At 34.3% G+C, this 10,679-nt stretch overlaps 1 protein-coding gene across 1 annotated transcript; it reads left to right on the plus strand.

Moving 5' to 3' along the window:
• Nucleotides 1-2,140: 2,140 nt before the first annotated feature.
• Nucleotides 2,141-9,570, plus strand: LOC139522999 (uncharacterized). The gene is made up of 4 exons (XM_071316712.1): nt 2,141-2,330; nt 5,262-6,021; nt 6,741-7,467; nt 8,524-9,570. The coding sequence occupies exons 2-4, from the start codon at nt 5,271-5,273 to the stop codon at nt 9,218-9,220; spliced, it is 2,175 nt and encodes a 724-aa protein (XP_071172813.1). The 5' UTR covers nt 2,141-2,330; nt 5,262-5,270; the 3' UTR covers nt 9,221-9,570.
• The last annotated feature ends 1,109 nt before the right edge of the window (nt 9,571-10,679 follow it).

Genomic DNA, 10,679 nt, shown 5'->3' on the forward strand with positions numbered 1-10,679 from the left:
ATCTCTAGCCAATGGGTTAAATTGAAGGTCACATGCATACGAGTTTATAAAGGTAGATTTACTCACTTGCAAGTGATTCATCAGCGATATTTCTTTGTGTAATTTAACAAAATTGAACCAAATTAGCTGCTAAAACGAATCATAATTTCGTTTTTTTTACTTTTATTAATGATTCAACCAAACGAAACCATATTCTATTTTTTCTTCATATACTACATATACTACATGTATATAAATAAATCCTTGACCACACGAAATGAATTTGTCTCATAGAACTTTGTAAGACTATACAAATCGGCCTCGTCCCACTATGCTTAAGTTATTCTCATAGTTATTCCTTTATTGAATACATTAAAAAAAAATAAGTTCTTCAAGACCAGGCCACCATGTACATTTGTATTACGAGTCCATGCAGCCACACTCCCACCAAAAATTAAATTGGGCCGTTCCATTTAAAATTAAAGAACCTTAGTGAGCACGCTCACATACCCCACGTCCCCACATTGTCATTGGAGAAATTAAATAAGTATAAGAAAAAAAAATTGTATAAGAAAAAATATTGAATAATAATTTCCTGTCAATATACACATCTACATAGTATGTCCTTATTATCTACAAAATTTCATGAAATTCTGTTGTGTTTTTCAGAGGAGTTGAGATGACAAACTGTTGCAGAAGTACCTTGAAGCAAATAAGTTCAAAGGGGCGTAACTCCTAGAAATAAAATTGAATCGTAATTTCCCGTCGATATGCACAACTACATAATATGTCCTTTTCATATAAAAAGATTTCGTGAAATTCTGTTGTGTGGTTTGAGAGGAGTTGCGATGACAAACTGTTGCAGTAGTACATTAAGTAAATAAGTTCAAAGGGGCGTAACTCCTAGAAAAAAAATTGAATCGCAATTTCCTGTCGATATGCACAACTACATAGTATGTCCTTATTATCTGAAAAGGTTTCGTGAAATTCTGTTGTGTGGTTTGAGAGGAGTTGCGATGACAAACTGTTGCAGTAGTACATTAAAGTAAATAAGTTCAAAGGGGCGTAACTCCCAGAAAAAAAATTGAATCGCAATTTCCTGTCGATATGCACAACTACATAGTATGTCCTTATTATCTGAAAAGGTTTCGTGAAATTCTGTTGTGTGGTTTGAGAGGAGTTGCGATGACAAACTGTTGCAGTAGTACATTAAAGTAAATAAGTTCAAAGGGGCGTAACTCCCAGAAAAAAAATTTAATCGCAATTTCCTGTCGATATGCACAACTACATAGTATGTCCTTATTATCTGAAAAGGTTTCGTGAAATTCTGTTGTGTGGTTTGAGAGGAGTTGCGATGACAAGAAACAGGACTGACGGACGGACGGACGGACGGACGGGTCAAAAACATTATACCCTCCGCAACTTCGTTGCGTGGGGTATAAAAACTGAATGCAAAGAAAATAAATCCCAAAAATTACTTATCATTTAACCAGAGACATATATGTGTACATATATGCTCTGATATAACTCGCAGACAACTAAACTGTTACTTGATTTCATTTTCTGCGAATTAGTAGGCGCATTGTAATAAAAGATAAGTTGATAATCACTAGTTTTTTTTTTTTTTTTTTTTTTTTTGTTTGAGTGATGCAAGAATTTTTTGCGTCAAACCGTCATGTTATTACTCTATCGCCCTTGGAGTTGTCCCATCGCGCTTGTTTCACCTCAAATTATCGGGACTTATTGATTTCTATAAAAATATCAACCAAATGTGTTGATCCCAAAATCTGTTCATATTATTGAAGAGGAACTTTGCCGATTTTTAAACACAATTCTGTGGAGAAATTTCGAAATATCACATTTTAAAGTGAAAACAAATTGATTTGTTCGATTTGTTTGGCTCTGAAAAGGAGATACATTGATTTTTTTTCTTTAAAGCTTAATGTTTATTGTACTTCAAACCCTTTTAAAAAAACTGGAAACGAAGGACTATGAGGACTATCTTAACCAAAGCTAAAATTCTTTTGGTTGTTAAGTTTTAAATTTAACCATTTTTAAAACATAATTTTTACATGATTTGAGTGAAACAAATACATCGAAAATTGCAATTGGCTGTTGAATAATTCCTTTGTAATAACATCGAAGATTATTGTTATTAATTGACACAGCAAGAAAGATAAGCAAACAGTTATCATGTTAACCCGCTGGTGTCATACAGATTCCAGATGTGCGCAACGGGGTAATCCCAGATCATTTTACTCTCCATAATTAGCATTACATTATTGGCAGCGGAAAGAGGCACACGCCATCTTATTCATTTTACAACCGGTGTAATATTTCCAGCGAAGATAGTAAGTTTAGTTTCTTAATCAATTTATTTCATAAATGATATATATATTTCAGCTTTAAAATTTATTCGATATTTGGTGTCTAATTCTATATCATGTTGCAAACTATCAAATTAAGATATCGTACATTATTTCATTGTAATACCCCCTTTTCTTCGTGGAAACTAAAATAAAAAAAGGTAAGAATGCAAAAGTCAGTCTGGCATATCATCTTTCACGTTGAATACCTTACCATGCTTACCCTATGCTATTAACCTATAACTTTATTAAAAACGATGTTGATGATGTTCATGTAGAAGGATAGGCATATTTTTATTTTTGGCACACAGTTTGAGTTATTTGCACACGCGTATTCTATTTATAATTACGAGTATGAAATAAGATCATGTGCACTAAAACATACGTGCTCCAAGAATCTAAGACATTTTGTTTTCTTTTTATATAGTTTCAGGTATGATTAGATCATTTTATGATAATAATATCAGCAGGTTATGACATTATGAAAAACTATATCTGTACATAAAAAATATCACAAATTGATAACATGTTTTATATGTTTACCATTGTCTGTATTCATTCATATACGTCCCAAAATTGGTTTCTGTTCTCAAAACCCCTTGCAACCGGAAACAGTGCTAAAGGAGTAGGCCCGATAAGACACCTTTTTGCTCCAAGCGTTTTTACAAAATTGTTAAATTGTAAAATATGACTTATTTATTGGAAAGTGAAATACTGTTTTTTATAATAATGGACACACGGTAGGTACTAGCGTCATTATTCCATGCAAACAACTTCATAATTTACACATTTGTGTTAATTTTAAGACTATTTTTGTGGTCGCACTTGTGTTCAGTCTTAATATTTAAATATATGTTGTATAATATTGAATGCTAACACACAACATATATAAATGTTGAGGGATAACACGAATGAACTTCCACTTTAAACAAAAATCGTCTGAAGGTGAGGTTAAATGGCATATTTGATGGATTTTTCTTATTCAAGCTTAAATTTGAGCATATTATGACCAAGTATGTCCAAATCTTTTACAATAACCAATTGAATCGAATTTAGAAGACACTTAAAAGTGTTTGAAAAATGTAAAACAATCTTTCATCAGACCTACTTCGAATTTTTGTCCAAAATAAGCCCTTACCGGACTTTTTCCTTTTTCATTTCCGTTCAACAACTTTAAAAGTTTTCCTCGACTAAATGTTATAAATCTTATAGACAATGCTTGTTACCGCAAAACAGTTAAATTTAGATAAAGTTATGCCCCTTTTTAATTGTAAAAATGCTGAATATTTTGTATCCTTTTTATTCGACAGCAAATAATTTTTGCGGTCGTATATACAAAAAATTGCGGTCGTATATTGGTATGACATTGGTTTTCGCACTATAACTTTAGTTTAAGTAAATAGAAAACTATGAAATTTAAACACAAGTTAATGACCACAAAATGAAGTTTGTGATTGATTTTTGGAGTTTTGATCCCAACAGTTAAGAAATTAGGGACCAAAAAGGGCCCAACGAAGCATTTTTCTTGGTTTTTGCACAATAACTTTAGTAGAAGTAAATAGAAATCTATGAAATATAAACACAAGGTTTATGAACACAAAAGGAAGGTTGGGATTGATTTTGGGAGTTTTGGTCCTCACAGTTTAGAAATTAGGGGCCAAAAAGTGGCCCAAAAAAGCATTTTCCTTGGTTTTCGCCCAATAACTTTAGTATACGTACATAGAAATCTATGAAATTTAAACACAAGGTTTATGACCATAAAAGGAAGGTTGGGATTGATTTTGGGAGTTTTGGTCCCAACAGTTTAGGAAATAGGGGTCCATAGGGTTCAAAATTAAACTTTGTTTGATTTCATCAAAAATTGAATAATTGGGGTTCTTTGATATGCCGAATCCAACTCTGTATGTAGATTCTTAATTTTTGGTCCCGTTTTCAAATTGGTCTACATTAAGGTCCAAAGGGTCCAAAATTAAACTTAGTTTGATTTTAACAAAAATTGAACTCTTGGGGTTCTTTGATATGCTGAATCTAAACATATTCTTAGATTTTTGATTATGGTCCCATTGGTCCAAATCGGGGTCCAATTTTGTTTGATTTCAACAAAAATTGAATTCTTGGGGTTCTTTGATATTCTGAATCTAAACATGTACTTAAATTTTTGATTATGGGCCCAGTTTTCATGTTGGTCCAAATCGGGGTCCAAAATTAAATTTGTTTGATTTCAACAAAAATTGAATCCTTGGGGTTCTTTGATATGCTGAATCTAACCATGTATTTTGATTATAAGCCCAATTTTCAAGTTGGTCCAAATCGGGGTCCAAAATTAAACTTTGTTTGATTTCAACTAAAATTGAATATATGGGGTTCTTTGATATATGCTGAATCTAACCATGTATTTAAATTTTTGATATTTGGGCCCGCTTATCAAATTGGTCCACATTGAGGTCTTAAGGGTCCAAAATTGAACTTTATTTGATTTCATCAAAAATTGAATTCTTGGGGTTCTTTGATATACTGAATCTAACCATGTATTTATATTTTGGATATTGGACCATAATAGGTAAATGTCCAATTTAAAAATTTTAAGCTTTTAAGTTTAAGTTCTTAGACCACATTCATTCTGTGTCAGAAACCTATGTTGTGTCAACTATTTAATCACAATCCAAATTCAGAGCTGTATCATGCTTGAATGTTGTGTCCATACTTGCCCCAACTCTTCAGGGTTCGAACTCTGCGGTCGTATAAAGCTGCGCCCTGCGGAGCATCTGGTTTAAGTTTGCCTCCATCAAATTTTTGAAACTTGTATTCAAAGATAGAAAAACAAAGAAATAATAATATTAAATAACGATGAAAAACTGTTTGTGACTATGGCATCCCTGTCATAACATTGAAATGATATTCTTATGCTTCTTTCAGACACACAACATGACAGAAACGAGTAAGGATACCCCAAAGAGCAAAGAAACCGATAAAGTCATAAAGCAGCTTTCAGCCAAAATAAATAAAGAACCAAAGAATGCAGGACATTTTTTCAAAAGAGCCCAGCAATATTCCAAGAAAGAGGACTATGAAAAATGTTTTAATGATGCTAAACATGCTTTAGATCTAGACGAATCCTTGGTTGAGGCAGCTGTTCTTGGTGGTGAAGCAGCTACAAAATGTGGGAAGTTCCAGGGAGCACATAGCATCTTTTCTATCGGCTTGAAACAAAACAAAAAAGACGAAAACTTAATACAAGGACTGAAAAAATTACAAAGAGCAATCGTCAACTCTTACGATACAGAGGACACAACAGAACAGGGATACAATGCCGTGGACCTCTGCACACAGAGTCCGTATCCTGGTGACGACCAATTATTGAATTTAGAGAAAGAGATTCTGGATAGAAGACATGACATTAGGGAAGTTTCTAGATTACCGAAGAAAGAAATAGACCCAGATCTAAGACAAAGGGCAGCACAAGCCGCTATGGCTGGTCACAAAAGTATGATCGCAGGAAAATTTACCGATGCTCTGGAAAGTTTTACATATGCAGTGGACATTGAGACAGACAATATCATACTAAGACGTCTCCGAGCTGAGGTATTCTTTATTAACCAGGACCCAGTCAGCGCCATGAAAGATTTAATGCATATACAGAAACCAGAGCGAACAGCTGATGCTTGGAAGTTAGGAGGTAATAAGAGTGCACATGTATATCTGTCGCTATAGTTATGGCATACTATTTGTTTATTTACTAAGTTGCATTTTTACGTTTATTTTTTCAATTCATCTCGAGTTATACCGTACTTTGACTGTATCTGCTATAATGGTTTGCTCTTACAAATTGTGACTTGGGTGGAGAGTTGTCTCATTGACACTCATACCACATCTTCTTTATCTATATATATACGTGTAAAATAATGTTTTTTTAATAAAAGTACCAGTTACACATTCTTGAAATAGATCTTATGCAGCTGTACTTTGCAAATACCTAGCGAATGTATTAAATTCGGGTTTGTCGGTGGTTCGATCCTTCCTGGTACTCCTGCTTTCCCAACCTTAACATAAACGAACAAACTAACATGAGTAAATACGGGTGTATTCAAAACGTAGTTACAACAACACGAAGCAATACATCAGAAAGGTAAAAGAATCGGTATCTTTTACTGTCATTAAACATCATTAAGGACATACCGCCAGTGATATTGGATACTAGTAGTTTATTATCAGCCCAGTTGTCAATATTTCGGCAAATCTAAAATTTAAAATTGAACGTTTTCGTTTGGACAATTGTCTTCCAACAATTTGTACATTCATACATGTATTATGCATTCCGAACTAATGATATTCCTGATAAACATGATAAAGGCAAATCAAGTTAATTGCAAGTATAAATATTCTTTTCTGTTACAGGAAAACTACTAATGGAGTTCAAACTTCCTGTGTTGGCTGAATTTTGGTTAAGAAAAGCATCTGAGCTGGCGAAAGGTAAAGACGAAGAGACGGCTATTTGTTTTCAGAAAGTGCGAGCTCATCGTTTGTATGACCCTTTGACCAAAGATATGCCAGTCACTGTGGATTTCACAATGTATGGAAAAGCAGTATTTGCTGTCAAAGATATTAAAGCAGGTGACATTGTATTTTCTGACGCTCCAATTGTAACGACACCATACATAGCAGACGACAAAAAGCAGGTGGTCAAAGGTTGCAACCACTGTGGTACATCCCTAATGACTGCACGTGACTATTTCCAAGAAAAACTGGACAATATGGATGCAACAGCAAAAGAAGTCGTTGAAAATAATTGGCCCGTAACAAAACCAGTCGTCTGTTCAGAATGTAAGCTTGTTACATATTGCAGCAATATTTGTAAAAATACAGCTTGGGAAAGGCATCACGAACTGCTTTGCCCATCAAGATCGAAAGCAACGAAGAAGTTATTTGACATCGACCAAAACAAGGGATGGGGAACTGATGTGGATGGAACATGGAAAGAATTGTGGTCTGGGCACTTTTCCGCGTACATATTGGCCAAGATATGGGCAAATATTGCAGCAGACGTCAAATTGTGGATGAAACAGGATGGAAAGGATGTACCAGAAATGATGCACTGGGCTAAAGCTAAAGCTCCCTTCAGAAAGTAAGTAAATAGTATAGTATGTACAATGACAGCCAAATCACTGTGCTTTATAATTGAAAATATATCCCGGAAAGCAATCAAAAATGCATTTACAACATTCTGTCTTTCAAACATATTAATTTTTATATTTATATTGTTAATATAAAAATCATATCAGTGTGGAAGCGCTTTGATTGGTTCCCTGAATAAACGAAATGTATTAATTTCTAAATCATTATCATTATGGTATTAAACCGGCGTAGAGCTGTTTATAAAACCTACCATTGTAATCTTACGCTATTTGATTTTCAGTATCCATGATACATTAATAACACCGTATCGAACAGAAGTAATAGCGGCAATACATTCGAAATACAGTTGCCTTCAGTTCTCATGATGGGAAATTGTGAAAGATGACGGAAATTTCACAATATCAGAGCGTGGCATTGTTTCTAGAATTATGTAGAACTGTTGCCTGTTATGCGTTACATCGGCTCATAACAGCAATATTTTAAAACGACAATCTCGAGAACGACAACAAAAGAAACAAAACATTACATTGCCTACACACTCAATGAAATCGGCTGTAAACATCTTTGGTTAGCTTGCTTGCTAGCTGAACCGTGAAGTCATTATTAGGTTAGGTAAACTACCCTCCTTTTTAGAGTAGACTAGTCCGACAGATAACCAATCTATCTGTCTGTAGGACTAGGCTACTACGAAAATTACATACAAAGTGACAGGGTCGACCATCACCTGACCTGGACAGCGGTGTAACAGCACAGCATAAGCACCAACTAAAAATCAGTTGAAAAGGGCTTAACTCATCATATTGACACAAATCTTAAAAAGCAGGAAACTAACAAGGAGGGCAGTATACCTTACCTAATAATGACTTCAAGCAAGCTAACCAAATATATTACCTTTGTCTACACACTCAATGAAATCGGCTGTAAATGCATTACAGTTTTTGCCTACCGATACATAATCCTTATAAACCATTCAGTTAGCCTAAAACGAATCATACGTCTACATACACTATGTAGCATTGTTATATTTATATTCATATTTTTCCAGGTTCATTGCATTTGGAGTTGGTTCAGCTGCCAAGGATATGCCTTACGTATTAAAGATAATGAACGATATATTTCGTGACTGTGGAGACGGAATAAAGATGGACATAACAGAACAAGAATTAAATGGCAGGTATTACCAAGCTGCCTGCAATCTTCAGATCTATTCAGATCCCGTCACACCGTATCACAAATTCTATGACAATCTGTCTAATTTTAATCCTGAAGATCCGAAGGCGTTGTCGATTTTGAAATATCTGGACGACAAAATTCCGAGTGCGTCGTTCTCGGGAATGTTTCCACTGCACGCATGCCTTAATCACTCATGCATGAACAATGTGGAAGTAAGCGATGGGGAAGTAAACGGAGTTCCAGGTGTTTCTGTCAGAGCTAAAACTGATATCAAAGAAGGCGAGGAACTGACAACAACGTACATTGATACTACCATGCCAAGAAGACTAAGACGTGCTTGGATGTACAAATCTTTCAATTTCTGGTGTCAATGTCCACGTTGTCAGTTCGAGGGTGACGATGCGTATTCCTGTACAAACTGTAAGAAGAGAGCAGGCGAGACACCATTTAAAGGGTGTGGGAAATGTCACCGTGCATGGTACTGTTGCTCAGAATGTCAGAAGATAAATTGGAAGGAAGGACACAAATTAGTTTGTGGGGTAGCTCATTCCAAAGCAGATTACAGTTGATCCCCATTATATCACTCGTCACATTCATGAAACGTATGACTAGAAATATAACTGTCTTTTACTTGACGTTGTAAGCTGTTTCAAGAAAAGGTTAATCTTGTTTATTGTAAAGAAGAAGGTATAATTACATTTTGTGGAAAAGGAGGTATCATATATATACCAAGGCGTGCATGTATCATTTCAAGAATGAAAGTTTTATAACGAGGGAACATATATAAGTTATTTCTGTATATATTAGTATTATTTATTGCTGATTTGGTGTTTTATTTATAAAGACATACTGAATATGTTCGAATTTCTGTTTGTTTTGAGTTTACCATTAAACATATATTTATTAAACTGAAAATGTTTTGGCTGTTTTGTCGGGTTTTTACACCACCGCAATTTTTTTTTCCGGATCGTATAATGGTATGATGTCGTCATCGTCTGCGTTGTCAGAAGACACATTGGTTTCCGGACAATAACTTTAGCACAAGTGAATGGATCTCTATGAAGTTTTAAAAAAAAGTTCAATACCACAAAAGGGAGGTTGGGATAGATTTTGGTGATGATGGGTCCAACCGTTTAGGAATTAGGGGCCTAAAAGGGGCCCACAACAAGCATTTATTTTTTCATGTAGTTTCAGGATAATTACTTGTGGATAAGTATTTCGATTGCTCTGAAATTGTACACAATATTTAATACCACAAGCAGAAGGTTGGGATTAATTTTAAGGGTTATGAGGCCAATATTTTAGGAATTTAGGGCTTAAAAGGGGCCAAAAAAAAACCAAGCATTTTTCTAGTTTTCAGACAATGACTTGTGTTTAAGTGTATGGGTATCTCTGAAATTGTACTACAAGATTCCATACTACAAAGGAAAGGCAGGAATTGAGTTTTGGGGTTATTGCTCCAAAGGATTTTCAAATAGGTGGGGAGGGGGTTCCAATTTTTGTAAAGGATTCATTTTTTTTTCTCAAAATTTTTCAAATCTCGAATTTTTGAAAACTTTTCAAGAAGAAATCTTCAATTGCACAGTATTGCACAATAGATTTGTAAAATCTTTGACCACATTTATTTTGTGTCAGAAACCTATATTATGTCAAAAATTTCTGAAATTCCCAGACATAAAATCGTTTACAAAAATTCTCCCTACAACAGTTTACATACTTTCAACCAAGCTCGCGGCTGTGTTCTAGTACTATATTAAAACGACGAGTTCTTTTTCATTACAGGAAACTTCAATCTGATAAAAAAAAGCAGTTTATTTATTTTGAAGTGAAAGTGTCATATATGATAACGTTTAGCTTGCATTAATATATTAATTTAAGGTCAAACACACAAGTTAAAGTCCTGTGAAAATAAGTTTAAACTTACATAATACTTTAAATTAATGACTAAACATATACTTTGTGGATATAGCCCTTTACGTGAAATGTATATTCTAGTATTAAGAAGATGATATTGAGGAATGACACGTT

Source organism: Mytilus edulis, chromosome 5 (genome assembly GCF_963676685.1).
Source record: "Mytilus edulis chromosome 5, xbMytEdul2.2, whole genome shotgun sequence".
NCBI classification, from domain to species: domain Eukaryota; kingdom Metazoa; phylum Mollusca; class Bivalvia; order Mytilida; family Mytilidae; genus Mytilus; species Mytilus edulis.